This window comes from Pleurodeles waltl, chromosome 4_1 (assembly GCF_031143425.1).
Source record: "Pleurodeles waltl isolate 20211129_DDA chromosome 4_1, aPleWal1.hap1.20221129, whole genome shotgun sequence".
In the NCBI taxonomy this organism is placed as follows: Eukaryota; Metazoa; Chordata; class Amphibia; order Caudata; family Salamandridae; genus Pleurodeles; species Pleurodeles waltl.
Window position 1 is genome coordinate 59383817 of NC_090442.1, and position 16832 is coordinate 59400648.

A 16832-nucleotide genomic window follows, 5' to 3' on the forward strand; every position below is an offset into this window, starting at 1 on the left:
ATCAGTAGCACTTGTTGCGCCTTCTGTTGTAGCTGCTTTATTGGTTGCAGATGTAGGTTCTGCAGTTGCCTGTGCAGGTGTTGTATCTGCGTTGGTGATTATTAGGTGCGCATTTGTTGAATCTGATGCTGTGCACGGTAGTGCAGGGACTGGTCCTGAGGTTGCAGGTGTAGTGGATGCAGATGCCCTCATCATACGGAACAATGGTTTAGTTACTGTCTTGTCTGTACAATTGTTCTCATGTGAGGTTATTTGGACTTGTGAATTACCTGGTCCACTAGGAGTGGTGGCAGCTGTTGTATCTGTTACTGTGGTGGTTGCTTGTACACTTATTGCATTTGCTGTTGAGAGGTGATTGTAGGTGTAGTCACTGAAACTTATCCAGTGAATGCCAATGCTGTTGCTTCTGGTGCAGTGGTAGCAATCACAAGTGGTTCACCTGCTGCCCTGTTTTCATGCGGCGTAGTTGCATGTGCTGTTGTTGCGTCTAGTGTATCTGTTTCGGCTACTGTAGCATCTGTTGGAGCTTCTTATGGACCTGCTCCATTAGTTACAGTGAAAGTTGTTGCATGTGCTCTAGTGGTAGTTAATAGGATGCTTGTTTTATTTGGTGCAGTTGATGCAAGTTTTATTGTTAGTGCTGAAGTTATTTCATTGTTATGCCCTGTACAGTGGTTTTACCTGTGGATGTTGTTGCTGCTGCTGTTGCATCTCCACCTGTCTCCCGGCCCTCCGTTCCTGCGAGCAACCCTGTAGGGGGTTAGAGGGAAGACACATGAGGCAAAGAATTGACCAGATTTTATGTGACGATTCCAAGCAATGACCACCTGAACAGGGTGGGCATCAGGTAAACTCACAGCACCTTGACAGCATCACTAGAGAGATTTCCTTTCTATGGGAACAAGGCATTTGATGGTCACATGGTAGTGTGCGGAGTTACTACAGAAGGTCTCATGTAGGGTGAAAACACTTTGAGCCTGATTTACCTTCTTGCTTAATGGTTCATGTCAGTATCAGCACAGAGTGTCCTTCCTGGCTGGAAAAGACTGGAAAAGACTTTCAGTTCCAGACAGTGATGAATGAAAGGCCCTACCCTGCCTAGGGACAGTCTTAATACTTACCTTCCTGGCTCGTCTGGCTAAAGTCAGTTTTAACACAGTCTTAACCCCCAAAACTACCTTAGTAAATCTGTCCAGCTGATCTCTTCTCAGCAGCTGTGTCTGCTGATGGGGTTCCTGGATGTGATGTCCACTGGTGACCATTAGTTTTGTGATTGTATTCTAACTGCATTTAGATAGTGCTTACTAACCCTGATGAAGCATTCAAGAGCTTATGGTGAGTATCACACTGCTCCGGAAACCAAGGTTGGTGGTTAATCTTGTAGTATCTGGTTATTGGGATTAAGCGTGTGCTCCCAAGGAGACCGTTCCATGCATTTACTCCAGTTTCTTTCTGGTAGAATAAATTAAGAGGAGCACGCTGTGATTATTAGTGGGAGCTTTTTGAATTCATGAAAAGGGTGGTTGAATGAATAGGTAGGTTGGAGGAGGTAAGGTATTGTTAGGGTTCGGGGAAGAAAGGAGTTGTGCTCTTCGACAATCAGTGCAGGCAATTTGCAGAAATATATTCGGGGCATTTTTATCTAAAGTTTTGCATCACTCTTGCTCCACACAAAGGGCAAGGCAAAATCGAAGTCAGAGTTATCAAGCCACGCAAGGCCACCTTGCGTGGCTCTGAGTGGCTTGATAAATCTGGAATAACGCAAGGCAATGCAAACCGCTGCCTTGCTTTACTGTGCCACAGGGAGGCGTTGCATGAGTGGAGTGTGGGTGTTCCCACACATCCGCAAGGATTTTAGTGCATTCCCAGATTTACCATAACTAATCCTCCTGGGAATGCATCATAATAATACGCCTTCGCAGGGGAGACGCAACTAGGAGAAATATCTTTATCTCTCCTAGTTATTTCCTCTTGATATAGAGGAAAAGGCTTCAGAGGATTGTTTTTGTGCAGGAAAGTGCTCCTTCCTGCACAAAAAGCAATCCTGCCTTCAATGCAGGCACCCTTGCACCATGGCCTGCATTTCACAAGGCAGCACATTGTGATCTAGCGCAAGGAAAGGACAGGGATGCTCCGTATCATGTTAAATACTATATATTCCTGCCAGTTCCACTTCATGCAGCGTGGCAAGGTGTCGTGCTTTACTGCACTGCATGAAATAGTGATCAATGTGCCCCTCATAGAGGAGAAAGCAGGCAGGCGTATGACTTGGAGCAGGCTATACCCCGAGAGAGGAGAGGCATACAGAGGATGGAGTAAAAGGAGGTGGCAGTCGACAGAAGGAAAGGAGAGAGACACTATTGTTAATTTTAAGTCAAGGGCAGCATTTTCATGCAGGTTTTTCAAAATGTAGTGGAAAGACATTTTTTGAGATAGTATTCAATCTGAGGATGTAAAGTTAGAAATGAATAACATTATTTGTGTGAAAACCATGGCTCTTGAACCAACCGACCAGACTGTCTCCCCTTGCAGAGTTTACAACTAGAGGTGTTCTGCTGTCTCAAAAGAAAAGTAAACTTGCTGCAGAGAAACTGCAGTGATGCTCGAACTATTTTTAACACCACAAACATGGGCTCAGGTGCTGAAGCCTGTGTCACTAAGTAAGTGACATCAGGGGCCATAATACAGATAATCCCCCTGGGGAGGAGTCCATCTAGGGCCACAGTCGTGAAGATGAGAAACTCTGGGCCTGATTTAGATCTTGGTGGAGAGGAACGGCTATCCATCTGCCGTATTACGATGCCATTATATCCTATGGGATCATAATGCAGCACACAGGCTATCTGTCACGTTCGTGATGGAGTATTCCATCCGCCGAGATCTCTGGCTTTTCTTCGCCCGTTGAAGCTTTAGACAGGAGTTAAACATGCAGGTCTGCTTAGATGGAGGCAGGTCTCCTGCACTCAGGAGATTTTGATTTTTGTATTTGCGTGTCTTCAGCTATTGGTGCATTTAGCATCTTAATGCTGCTGTTGGTTATTATGGGTCCAAGAGGTTCCATGTATAGACTGAAGATGATGGCGAGTGCATGGATCTGTCCGGTACTCTGCAGGAGTACTCTGTGAGTATGTGCGTGCGGGTGTGCTTGTGAATGCATGTGTAGGTGTAAGTATGTGAGTGCGGGTGTGCTTGTGAATGCGTGGGTGGGTGTAAGTTTGTGCGTGCGTATGTGCTTGTGAATGCGTGGGCGGGTGTAAGTATGTGCGTGCGGGTGTGCTTGTGAATGCATGTGTAGGTGTAAGTATGTGAGTGCGGGTGTGCTTGTGAATGCGTGGGCGGGTGTAAGTTTGTGCGTGCGTGTGTGCTTGTGAATGCGTGGGCGGGTGTAAGTATGTGCGTGCGGGTGTGCTTGTGAATGCATGGGTGGGTGTAAGTATGTGCGTGCGGGTGTGCTTGTGAATGCATGGGTGGGTGTAAGTATGTGCGTGCGGGTGTGCTTGTGAATGAGTGGGTGGGTGTAAGTATGTGCGTGCGGGTGTGCTTGTGAATGAGTGGGTGGGTGTAAGTATGTGCGTGCGGGTGTGCTTGTGAATGCATGGGTGGGTCTAAGTATGTGCGTGCGGGTGTGCTTGTGAATGCATGGGTGGGTGTAAGTATGTGCGTGCGGGTGTGCTTGTGAATGCATGGGTGGGTGTCAGTATGTGCGTGCGGGTGTGCTTGTGAATGCATGAGTGGGTGTAAGTATGTGCGTGCGGGTGTGCTTGTGAATGAGTGGGTGGGTGTAAGTATGTGCGTGCGGGTGTGCTTGTGAATTCGTGGGCTGGTGTAAGTATGTGCGTGCGGGTGTGCTTGTGAATGCATGGGCGGGTGTCCTTGTGAATGCGTGGGCGGGTGTAAGTATGTGCGTGCGGGTGTGCTTGTGAATGCATGGGCGGGTGTGCTTGTGAATGCGTGGGCGGGTGTAAGTATGTGCGTGCGGGTGTGCTTGTGAATTCGTCGGCGGGTGTAAATATGTGCGTGCGGGTGTGCTTGTGAATGCATGAGTGGGTGTAAGTATGTGCTTGCGGGTGTGCTTGTGAATGCATGAGCGGGTGTAAGTATGTGCGTGCGAGTGTGCTTGTGAATGCATGGGCGGGTGTGCTTGTGAATGCGTGGGCGGGTGTAAGTATGTGCGTGCGGGTGTGCTTGTGAATTCGTGGGCGGGTGTAAGTATGTGCGTGCGGGTGTGCTTGTGAATTCGTGGGTGGGTGTAAGTATGCGCGTGCAGGTGTGCTTGTGAATGCATGTGTAGGTGTAAGTATGTGCGTGCGGGTGTGCTTGTGAATGAATGGGTGGGTGTAAGTATGTGCGTGCGGGTGTGCTTGTGAATGCGTGGGCGGGTGTAAGTATGTGCGTGCGGGTGTGCTTCTGAATTCATGGGTGGGTGTAAGTATGTGCGTGCGGGTGTGCTTGTGAATTCGTGGGTGGGTGTAAGTATGTGCGTGCAGGTGTGCTTGTGAATGCATGGGTAGGTGTAAGTATGTGCGTGCGGGTGTGCTTGTGAATGCGTGGGTGGGTGTAAGTATGTGCGTGCGGGTGTGCTTGTGAATGCATGGGTGGGTGTCAGTATGTGCGTGCGGGTGTGCTTGTGAATGAGTGGGTGGGTGTAAGTATGTGCGTGCGGGTGTGCTTGTGAATGCATGGGTAGGTGTAAGTATGTGCGTGCGGGTGTGCTTGTGAATGCATGGGCGGGTGTAAGTATGTGCGTGCGGGTGTGCTTCTGAATTCATGGGTGGGTGTAAGTATGTGCGTGCGGGTGTGCTTGTGAATTCGTGGGTGGGTGTAAGTATGTGCGTGCGGGTGTGCTTGTGAATGCATGGGTAGGTGTAAGTATGTGCGTGCGGGTGTGCTTGTGAATGCATGGGCGGGTGTAAGTATGTGCGTGCGGGTGTGCTTGTGAATGAGTGGGTGGGTGTAAGTATGTGCGTGCGGGTGTGCTTGTGAATGCATGGGTGGGTGTAAGTATGTGCGTGCGGGTGTGCTTGTGAATGAGTGGGTGGGTGTAAGTATGTGCGTGCGGGTGTGCTTGTGAATGCATGGGTGGGTGTAAGTATGTGCGTGCGGGTGTGCTTGTGAATGCATGGGTGTTTGTAAGTATGTGCGTGCGGGTGTGCTTGTGAATGAGTGGGTGGGTGTAAGTATGTGCGTGCGGGTGTGCTTGTGAATGCATGGGTGGGTGTAAGTATGTGCGTGCGGGTGTGCTTGTGAATGAGTGGGTGGGTGTAAGTATGTGCGTGCGGGTGTGCTTGTGAATGCATGGGTGGGTGTAAGTATGTGCGTGCGGGTGTGCTTGTGAATGCATGGGTGGGTGTAATTATGTGCGTGCGGGTGTGCTTGTGAATTCATGGGTGTGAGTAAGTGCTTCTCTGGATAGGTGGAAGTGAGTGTGCAAGTGTGTGCGGCCTCACTATTATTTCAACTAACCAGCTCACACTGACGTAGCACCTGGTGATGTCATAAAGAGCAGCCCTGTCCCTCTCCATTCACAATGAAGAATCAGAGAATTTACAGTAATAACATTTAAAATATGACAATTGCTAACAATAAAGAGTTTATAAACCTAACAACATGCAAGAGGCATATTATAGTCCTGACTCACAGTCACCAGCCGCCCTGAGGTGTCACAGCGCGAGCATGTGCAACCTTCATTCATTTACATTCTGCACTGACACACCTGTGATGAGCAGAGTGTGTCGCAAGGTGACATATAACGCAGATCCGACTGAGGACAATGGAGGGCCGACCAGAGGGGAGAGCCTGAGCGTTTCACAACTGGCTGCAGGTGAACAGGATAGTGTGATGAGAGAGCAGGTAGGACTCTTGGAAGAGATGTTTTCAGTTTCTTGGGTTGGAGCCCTTCTGACGTTGATAGGGATCAGATCCCGGGTGCTTAGATGAATAAAGTCTATTTTCTAGTTGTCTCTTGCTTGCATATCTTTATTTCCAGTCTGGATATGTCCTGGCTCGAGGTCTGCTGCTGATCACTTAAGGTGGATAATTTCTCACCACAGGTGCAGCCTGTGCTGCTTCTGATGGCCTTGTAGCCGCTGCAGCTGGTGACCTGGGCATCAGGTGGGGCAAACGTAGGGGAATATTTACAAAATAATGATGCAGACCAGCACAGCAAGCCATCTTGCAGCGCCGAGATGTGTCATTAGGAAAGTACAGGGATGCCATAAGTATATAACGGGATTTATATTTCAGCGGATGGCATATCCATCACCGTTGTGATGGAGTAACCCCTCAGCGGAACTCTAAATCAAGCCCTCAGTCCTTTCTTTGTCAGGTGAAGCTTTGGACAAGAGATGGGCATCCAGTTCTGCTTAGATGGAGACAGGTCTCATCCCCTCAGGTGATTTTGATTTTCTTGATTTGTGTGTCTTCGGCTAGTGGTGCATTTTGCATCCTAATGCTGCTGTTGGTTAGTATGGGCGCAAGAGGTATAGACTGAAGGTGATGGGGGGTGCATGGATCAGTGGGGTACTCTGCAGGAGATAGGGTGCGTCTAAGAGCTCTGGGTTCCCATCTGGGCACCTTTAGGTGCTCAGCGAGGGAGGACTAGATTATAATTTTAACTCTGGAATCAAGAGGATGCCTTCTGCATCACAAGAGAAGCTCTATTGAACACTGAATGCAGTGACATGGGTAGGGCCAGAAGAAGACATAGCTGGCACCAGTGCATCTGCCTAAATATACATTTGGGCTGTCACACCTATATAAGTACTTCTCCTATTTCTAATTAACAATTTGAAAGGTTCATAATTAAACTGTGGTTTTCGGCTCAGATCAATATCTCCCAAGCCAGCGCTTTTTTGGGTGTGTCTAAGCACTTAGAAACTCAACCAGAGGGTTGCACCCCTTCCACAGCCCACCTGCATCTTATTCTGTCACCATCCAGTCCTCAAATGCAGTACAGGCTAGTTAATATTTACACCATCAGATAAAGCGCTTACCTGACAAGAAGAGGGCAATCAAGGCGCTCCTAAGCTTCGGCTTCCTCATTGTGAGACCGAAGGCTCAGCTGCCTGCTGAGGGGCTGGATGTAACCCTGCAATGGAAGGACATGTGAAATGGTTACTTGTGAACACCACTCTCCTTACAAAAGGACATCATCTTTTGGGGTTTGGGCAGCACAACAATGTTGATTTCTGGACATGTCAGATCTTTTTTTAATGAGAGAGAGAGAGAGAGAGAGAGAGAGAGAGAGAGAGAGAGAGAGAGAGAGAGAGAGAGAGAGAGAGAGAGAGAGAGAGAGAGAGAGAGAGAGAGAGAGAGAGAGAGAGAGAGAGAGAGAGAGAGAGAGAGAGAAGGAGATATATAAATGATCTCTGCTCTATAGGAGATGTTAACTAGTCACCCCACTCTAGAATGACCACCAGAAAGGTAATAGGTCCTTCTCCATCCAGGCTCCAAAACGATGGACCTACCTGTCTGGAAGACTTTGTACTAGAGGAGGTCTGGACCCTGTTGGAAAACTCCTCAAGGTGTACTTGTTCCATTCTGCTGATTCTCAGTCTGATTGGTAGTTACAATTTCAGCACCATAAAACCTCAGAGAGCTGACCTTTTTTTAGAAGGCTAAATAGGATTAGCTGCTATCAACAAGCAACGCATATTCCATCGGATGCTGCATCAGATGCGTTGAATTCTAGTATAATTTACCAAGTGAAGAGATATGCAATCGTCTTTTTGTGCAGAATAATAGAAATATTCATATGTTTCAAGTAGAAAACCATGAGCGCATCTACACCTCTGTGGATGACTCCCTTCTGCACAAACTCCGTTGTAGGAAAATCTACATTTTCTGCAAACCTATGAGACACAAAATATCTTTGATGACACTTCTTCGAGATTACTAAAGTAAAGTCACGTTTTCTGCATGATCGCCCAAGATTCTTCTTCTTTTTCTGGACTCTATTTTTATTGGTATTATGACTGGGCACTGTAACACTGCTTTTCAGTGCTACACTGTCTGCTCTGACCCTAAACTGTGCTGCAAAATTTGTTTCACTGAGTTTGTTCATTTAATTTTCCAGTAAGGTCATTACATGTTGGTCTATAAATTGCACCAGGAATGTGGAAATTGCATGTCATGTGTGGGCTGCATTGTGAATGTATACCACCCACGCATGTGACAAACAAATATGACTGCCAGCAGCAGGATGATGCTCAAGCTGGGCTGCAGTTTAAAAACACTGCAGTGAAGCATGGTAGATAAAGGTTCCTTTGCCTTGTAGAAAAACATATATATTAGCTAAGTCACACCTAAAGTGTCCCTTGTAAGCCCACTGGGCTAAGAACTATAAACAGTAGCACACTATGGCCCTCATTACGACCCCGGCGGTCGGCGGACCACTGGCGGTAAAAACCGCCAGCGTATTATGACCGTGGCTCATTCGCCAGGGTCATACCGCCGGTCCCTCCAGTATACCAGCAGGCTTCAGCGGTCTCTGGGGATTATGAGTCCCCAACCGCCAGCCTGTCCATGGTGGTAAACACCGCCATGGAAAGACTGGCGGTAAGGGGGACTCGGGGTGCCCCTGGGGGCCCCTGAACTGCTCATGTACTTGGCATGGGCAGTGCAGGGGCCCCCAGGCACAGCCCCATCGCGCATTTCACTGCCTGAATTACGCTGCTGCACCCGCTGCACATCCACATTGCCGCCGGTTCTATTATGAGCCGGCTTCAATGTTGATGTGACTTTTCTGCTGGGCCAGCGGACGGACACAGCTAGCCCAGCGGAAATGTCATAATAGGGGGCCAAGCATACCGCCAGCACTGGCGGTATATTGGCTCACACTGCTTCGGCGGTCTTTTTACAAGACTGCCGAAGTCGTACTGAGGGCCTATATATTATGCCCTCGCACCAAATAATTACCAAAACATTGTTTTCACTGTTTAGGTAAAGCTGCATTTTTCAGGAAGAGGCCTAGCTGTGAATGAAAGCATTATTTCATATCTCTGCATTGGAGAATGCTACAGGTGTTTCAAAAAATATGATTCAATGGTGAAGGTATGTGTTTGATACTTTTTGTGGAAAAGTAACTTTGCAAGAGAGTACATTGTGCTGCCTCATAGAAAACATTTTTGAACTGATTTGCGTCTCAGCCCTACTCCAGAGGCCCTATAGACATCTTTGCCTGCTGGAAACTTACCCTGGTGTAGCCTTTGAGCCAATAAATGCAGGGGCGACGTCAACAAGTGATCCCTTAGTAGAAACTACCCATCTGGGAAGGGGGATATGAGCAGTTGGCTGAACAAAGTACATTTTTCACAATTTAAATTGGAGATGTCAAATAAGGCTGTAAGGAATTGTTACAATTTACTCCAAGGGTCATCCTGGATATTCTTGCTCCAACCCCAGGTGGAGGAAAAACAGTTCTGTACCTGATAGAGAGGAGGGCACCTCATCTCCCTAGAGGAGAGGTTAGAGGAAGGACAGAGATATCCAGGTGGAGTATGGAGTCAGACATCTTGTTTTCGGCCTCATAGGTAGGTTTGTAATAAACCAAGACAGGAAGTGAGAGAAAGTAGGCAGGAAACTTTATGGAATGATCCACCACTGACTGCTGCACAGTAAGAATGCCACATCACCACCATCTCCTCAGCAACATTCCTAGACCTGGGAAGAAAACATCTTGAAGAAAGAAGACTCTGCAAGGGAGCTGGAAAAAAGAAGACCCAGGAACTCCTGGCTCTCGCTGGAAGAAAAGGTCTTACTCAAGGACTTCTGACTCTTGTGGCGTTCATGGAATGGATCTGTTCTCCGGCTTTCAAGAGATTTGCCTCTGCTACATGTCAAAGGGACATGAAAAGCGGGGAGACTCCTAACCCCAAGAGGGTTCAGCTTACCACTGATGACCGGACCTTGCAGAAGAATTGGATGGAGAGAGATCTGGTGCATATTTGCCTTCCATGAAACCTGAGGGCTGCAGGAGTGTGCAGGAGGAACTTTCCTATAATTTAGAGAAAAGTTGGGCTTAGGATTTTTCCCCAGCTCCAGGACAAAGTGCTGAGGTTTTCCCAGGAAGTCTGAACCCTGAGTGGGAAGCAATCTAAGCTCTCCAGCTCAGAGCTTTATGCCAGGCTGAACATTGTGTCAGGTGGCCCTTGCTGAAAAGGTGTCTGGCCTGGTGGTGCCCTTCCCATGTACAGCTTCCAGCTTCATCCTGCTGGTCGATAATGAGAACTGAAAAAGTGAATAAGTCCAAAGGTGTATCCTTATACGCTAGAAAGGCTCCAAAAAGCAGACTAAAACCCAAGGTAAACACTTTAAACTGTGTGCCCTGCTTGGTTTACCTGACCCTGGCTCCATGGCGCTTTGCCTGAAACCGTCCCTAGGCGCTCCACAGCTTCGAATGGATACTTGATACTGGCGCTGAACTTTGTTCTAGTTGACTTTTGCCTTATAACATTACAAATTCATGTCTCCGGTTCGGGTCCCTCATGCAATTTTGATCGTTTTGGTGACTTTTTTGCAGGTTACATATTTCTGTTTTGCTCCTAATTGGTTTGGGAATTTTATTATTCTGTTTTGGTTTCTTGACTTTAAAGTTGTTGGTGCTAATTGAACATTTATTTATACATTTCTTACTATCCTTGCTCTCGGATTCTCTCTATATGTTCTGTTAATTCTAGAAGATTCTACAGGAATGTTTCTGATCCATCTACTGCTATCTCTTTAATGAAAACTGTGAAAGCAATGATGATTGTTAAAATCAGCTGCCTTGCTTACAAATTCATTCATCTAAACATGTTGCCAGTTTGCTTACCTTCTCAGGTGGGCAACTGGGGGATCGGAGTAAATACTCATTGCAAGTTGAAATTAAGAACCTCGCACGCCATGAAACAGTGATAGAGGACCAACATCCAATGGCTGGAACACAACCTACCCTCCTATCCTGGGCCTGGATTTCAAACCTCAAATGGGCCCATAGCTCCCAAGAGGAGGCCCTGACCAACCCCAAGATCTTGCAGAGAGTATGGCAAACTCTGGTTAGGTTTACGGAATGCAACAACAGCTTCTCTCCCTCTCATCTGCTGTAACAGTGCATCGAGACCCTCACAGATGATTTTCCGTGCTCTATAAATGTTTGATTGATTGAGACATTCAACTACTTCTCTAGTCTGATCATTAGATTTCCTTGGTACCCCCCACCTGTCTTCCTCTAACAATGGATATCTATTGCAATACATCTATGAGATGTATATTATGTACTTTGTTAGGCACTGAACTCCTCTTTGGCAAAACACTGAGTACCACCTTTTTCAACCGGACCATGTTTTGTATGTTTGCTCTAGAAGTTCATCTCATATGATAATTATGTTATACTGCAATCGACTCAATGATGCTATGAATATTGGTCTATGTACTCCCGTCCATTCCTCCAGACCTATCATGTATCTTCTGTTGTATTGTATCGCATGAAGTGTTATCAAGATTTGACTTTTTTGTCTGTCCTATGAAATCCATAAATATTTATGGAAGTACAAAAAAGAAAGCAATTACAAATTTATCTTACATTTAAACTAACTCTCCATTCTGCAGCTTAGATTCCTTGAGGTCACATCCTCTCCCCAAATCCTATGAACAGGTGCCTACCTCAACAATAACTCCTCTCTGAGCATTCTGCAAGTCACAGCCTGTGATCTCTACTTCATGCCTGGAGGTTGCACCGTGTAATTAAATAATTCATATGCGTGTTTGATGTTTATGTAAATCATTTTAATTCCACTGGGTGCAGCTGTGTCATAAAATTGTGAAATAACTAACGTAATCAATGCGTAGATAATTAAAAGTAGAATTCTGTTAAACCTTGGGAGGCATTTGTGGAATCTGGTTTTTTACTTTATAACTATCTTTCTGTAGTTATCTTCACCATTTTTTTTTTTTTTGATAAAGACATTTTTATTGGTTTTGCAAAAAATAAGGCGAAATACATACATGTAATTGGGTGCCAACGTGCACCAAACAATGGTCAATCCCTAGTCTCAGACAATACACTGTGTGTGAAGATTATGCATCTCTCCGTAAAGTATCCCATGCTTGTTACCACCCTTTAAAGGGGGGAGGGGGAAGCCCGTTTAGGTTCTTTCTGGTGCTGGGCCAGTCGACAATGCAGGGAAGTTGAGTGTAGTGGCATCCCATTTCCCCCAAACCTTATCATATTTATTCGGGCACCCTCTGGCCTCGTAAACGAGTTTTTCACGTTGAGCACACCAATCCACTCCTCTTTTCCATTTAGTCAAAGCTGGTGCGTTTTGGGCTTTCCAGTCCGTCATTATGTCTCTTTTGGCCACTAAGCATGCCACCCCCAGAAAGGTCCGTTCCGCTCTCCTCAGTCCAGTGTCACCCATGATCCCCAATAGGAGCAGCATTGGCGTCAACTCGATGTCAGATTGTAAGGCCGTTGAGATCTCCATGATAACAGCCCCCCAGTAAGCTTTAATAATTGGGCAGGACCATACCATGTGGAAAAAGTCAGCGTCTGGGTCCCCACATCGTGGACAGTCAGCTGCGTCACGGAGACCTGCCCTGAACAACCCGACGGGTGTTAGGTAAGCAGTATGGAGATAGTAAGTCTGTATTAGACGGAGACGAGTCGTCATCGTTAAAGTGTGTGGAGCTGCCAATGCTTCGTTCCAGTCTACCTCTTCCATAGGACCCACCCACCCTTCCCATCTCTGACGGAGTCCCTCCATGGCAGCACCAGTGGTGGCAACCAACGAGCGATATATCTGGGAGACACCTCCTCTACCTAGGCTCCCCATCAGGGCTTTCGCCTCCATAGGGCTATATTCAGGTATGTTATCCCCTGTCCGGATTTCTGTCAGCAAGGCGCGGCAGATCTGGAGATACTTATGGAATTGCGTCTTATTTAGTGAGAACATTTTCTGGAGGTCTTCAAAAGAGCGCATATGTGAGCCATCCCATACATCGCCTAGTGTAGAAATACCAATGTTGTCCCACTTCTGGAATCCCTCCAATCTCGCTATCTCTCTTAAGTGTATTCCCTGCCATAGTGGAGTCTGATGGGTGAGGTGTCCCCACCACCCTGTCACCTTTTGGGCCGTCCGCCAACCCCGCAGCACCACCCCGGTCACCTCCGGGGTCCCACGCGAGATCGGGCCTCCATACAGAGCATCAAAGATCTTTGGATAACTCATGGTCTGAAGTTCTAATCGATACGCCGGATCTGTCCATCCACCCCCTACCCAATCATTTATCACTAGTATTTGCGTTGCTAGGTGGTAGTAATGGATGTTGGACATTCCCAATCCCCCCTCAGAAACGTCCCTCTGGCATGTTTTAAGCGCCAATCGAGGACGGGAGCCATTCCATAAAAATTGGCGTGCCTGTGAGTCCATTTCCCTGAACCATCTCATGGGGATAGGGTAAGGGAAGTTCTGGAGGAGGTAAAGAAGTCTGGGGAGAACCATCATCTTGTAAAGAGCGATTCTCCCATACAAGTTAAGGGGGAGGTCACTCCAACGTTGGAGGTCATTTTTTATTCTTTTGGTTAATGGTGTGATGTTAAGCTCCCATGTTAGTTCAGGGAGCAAGGAGACATGCACGCCCAGGTATTTAAAACTATTTCTTCGTATTGGAATGTTTTGCTGCAAGTCTATGCAGTCTCGAGATTGATGGAGAGGGACCAGCAAGGACTTACTAGGGTTCAGGGTCAGTCCTGAGGCATCCGAGAAGAGATCTAGAATTTGTAGAATGCGGGGGCCACTTTTGGCTGGGTTTGAGATGTACAGCAGGACGTCATCCGCGTACAGTGCCACGTGGTCCTCTTGGCAGACGGGCCAGGACCAGCCCTCTATCAGCGGATCTTCCCTTAACATTTTCGCCAGAGGCTCTATTGTTAATGCAAAAAGCAAGGGGGATAATGGACATCCCTGCCTGGTGCCACGGCCGATAGGGAATGGGTCTGAGATTACTCCGTTTACTTGGACATGTGCTGTGGGATTACAATAAAGTAGCTTCACCAATCCTCGGAATCTGGGCCCAAGGCCGTTGCTTTGTAGGACGTTTTCGAGGTAAGACCAGTCTACCGTGTCAAAGGCTTTCTCGAAGTCGAGTAGAAGCAAAGCCAGAGGGGCTCGAGACAGGGTCTTTTGATGTGCCAATGCTAGGTGTAATCTCCTAATACAGTGTCTAGTGCTACGGGCAGGCATAAAGCCACATTGGTCAGGATGCACCAGTGTGGGTATGGCGTCTCTTAGTCTTGAGGCGAGGATTGAGGCTAGGACCTTGACTTCAGTGTTCAGGAGTGAAATGGGTCGGTATGCCGAGCAGTGTTGCAACGGGGGTTGTGTCTTGGGGGTCACTACTATTGTCGCTAGGTCAATCCCAGGAGGGAAGTGGCCCTTCCGCTCAGCTTCTTCGTACATGTTGAGCAGATGTGGAGCCAGAATATCGCTGCATTTCTTATATAACTCTGGTGGGAATCCATCAGGACCTGGGGTCTTGCCTGATGCCAAGTTGGCAATCGCGCTGGTTATTTCTGTGAGGCTAATTGCCTCATCCATACTGCTCCTGGCCGTCTGGGAGACTCTGGAAAGAGTTATGTCGTTCAGGAGGGGGGATTCCCTTTCAATGGTGGGCCGAGGGTGCTCTGCGTATAGGCGTGCATAGTAAGAGGCAAAGCTCTGAGCTATCTCGATGGGCGCTTTGGAAAGAGCACCTGAGTCGTCTCTAATCTCAGGTATGATTCTATTGGCCAGGGGGCGTGTGGCTAGCCAATGCAAGAGTTTTCCATTCTTGTCCCCCCAGCCATATATTCGGGCGGCCGATGCTCTCCAAATGTGTTTTGCTGACTCAAGGACCAAATGTCTGATTTCCTCTCGGGTCCTAGTAAGTTGCCTCAGAATAGAGGCCGAGGATAAGGTCGTTTGTTGGCGCTCCAGATTCAGCGCCTCAGCCTCCAACTCAGACACTCTTGAGTCCCGAGCGCGTTCACGTGCACGAAGAAGACACTTGGCATGCCCTCTTAGTGTGGCCTTGCCGGCAGCCCATATTATACCTGGGGACTGGACCGTTCCCAAATTCAACTCAAAATATTGAGCAAGGCGGTCTCTTATTTCAAGGGTATATTCGTTGTCTTGTAAGCACCATGCATTCAGGCGCCACAATGGGTGCCTGGTGGGGTCCGTCCCACCCAGTCGGACTCGTACAGGTGCGTGGTCTGAGACCCCTCGTGGCAGTATATCAGCCCCCGTGACACCGATGACGTCTAATGCAGGCATAAATATTAAATCAGTTCTGGAATGTGTCCAGTGGGCGGCTGATGTGTGTGTGTATTGACGTTCTTTAGGGTGCCAGGTTCTCCATACCTCGCAGAGGCCGAGGCTCTCCACCCATCCGTTAAGACTCGCAGCCCGAGAGGCCCTACCAGTGGTAATGTCCCCGGATATATCCAGTCTGGGGTCCAGAACAGCATTAAAATCCCCTCCTATCAATGTGGTTCCCTGGGGGAGTCCCGCTACCACCTGGCGGAGTGAGAGTAGGAAGGCGTCGAATCCCGCTGGGGGGGGGCGTATGCGCATACAAGGTTCAGCGGTGTACCGTGAAGCATCCCTGAAGCAATTACGAATCTGCCCTGTGGGTCAGACAGCGTAGATGTTATCACCATAGGTAGAGAGCGGCTGAGTAGAATGGCCACTCCCCTGGATCCCCTGGAGAAACCTGCGTGGTAAACCCTATCAAATCCTCCACGTGTGAGCATAGGGCATTTAGTTCCCAGGAGATGAGTTTCCTGCAGTAGGACCACTGAGGGGGAGTATCTGCGGAGGGTGTTAAAAACTGCAGATCGTTTGATCTTATCTAAGAGCCCGTTTACATTCCAGGAGATGATTTGTGTCAGTGAGGACCAGGCGTGGGCTGCGCGGGTATCATATCTTGTTGGGTGGCTGTCAGTGGAAACAGGGATGACCGCTTAAAACATAACATTGAGGTACTAAACCTGTACCGAGTGCTACTATCTAACCCCAACTCAAACTTCTCACCCCCCAACTGCCCCCCACCCCATACTCCCACCCCGGAAGCATCTGTCGCCCCTAACCCCAACCAGAACATAACAGCCAGTAAGACTGTCTTGGGAGTGGAGTGGTGGACCCCTCCATTCAGTCGGATCATTCTGCAATCATAAGTGAAAAGTCTTCAAATCTTGTTTGGCGAACCCCGGGGGGCCGCCGAGTCATCCAACGACGCGCCCCAGGGGCCCCGCAAGGGCGGATCGTTCTCCCCGATCCCCTCCATGTGTCACAGCAAAAACTCTGTGTAACAGTTCAGCCAAGCACCGGGGACTGGCTCAGACGTCTATCATCCTCGGCTTGTATCTGTTCCTGCCCTTCTGGGGACTCGATGGAGATCTCCCCCACCCGGGAGCCAGAGTCTCCAGCCATCCCTCCACCTCCAGGAGCGGCCAGACCATCTTGCATCCCTTTCCAAGATCTGGTGCGCCTCCGGCTCCTTCGAGGTCCCCCCAAAAGGGGGGGTCTATCCCGAGCGGGCTCTCCTCCTTGTTTCAGGGCTCCCTTTCGGGCTCCAACGCCCTCCTCGGTCAGCCAGTCCCATGCCTCCTCCGGAGATTCAAAGAAATACGCCCTACCAGCCATGATGACCTTAAGCCGTGCCGGGAAGAGGAGCATGTATGAGAGTTGCATTGCTCTGAGTTTCTGTTTGACTTGCTCATACGATCGGCGGCGGGTCTGAACCTCCCGTGTGTAGTCTGGGAATATCAGGATCTTGTGGTTCTCCCATTTAAGATCTTCCAAGCGTCTCGCCTC

At 48.3% G+C, this 16832-nt stretch overlaps 1 protein-coding gene across 1 annotated transcript in view; it reads right to left on the bottom strand.

The window, feature by feature from the left end:
* Window positions 1-15405, bottom strand: part of LOC138286983 (pneumococcal serine-rich repeat protein-like) — a 159102-nt gene extending 143697 nt beyond the window's left edge. Inside the window, exons 1-3 of the mRNA XM_069227347.1 lie at window positions 15378-15405; window positions 12198-15277; window positions 682-750 (exon numbers count right to left, since the gene is read on the bottom strand). Of these exons, the coding sequence (XP_069083448.1) occupies window positions 682-750; window positions 12198-15277; window positions 15378-15405 (3177 nt within the window). The remainder of the gene's footprint in view (window positions 1-681; window positions 751-12197; window positions 15278-15377) is intronic.
* Between the last annotated feature and the right edge of the window lie 1427 nt (window positions 15406-16832).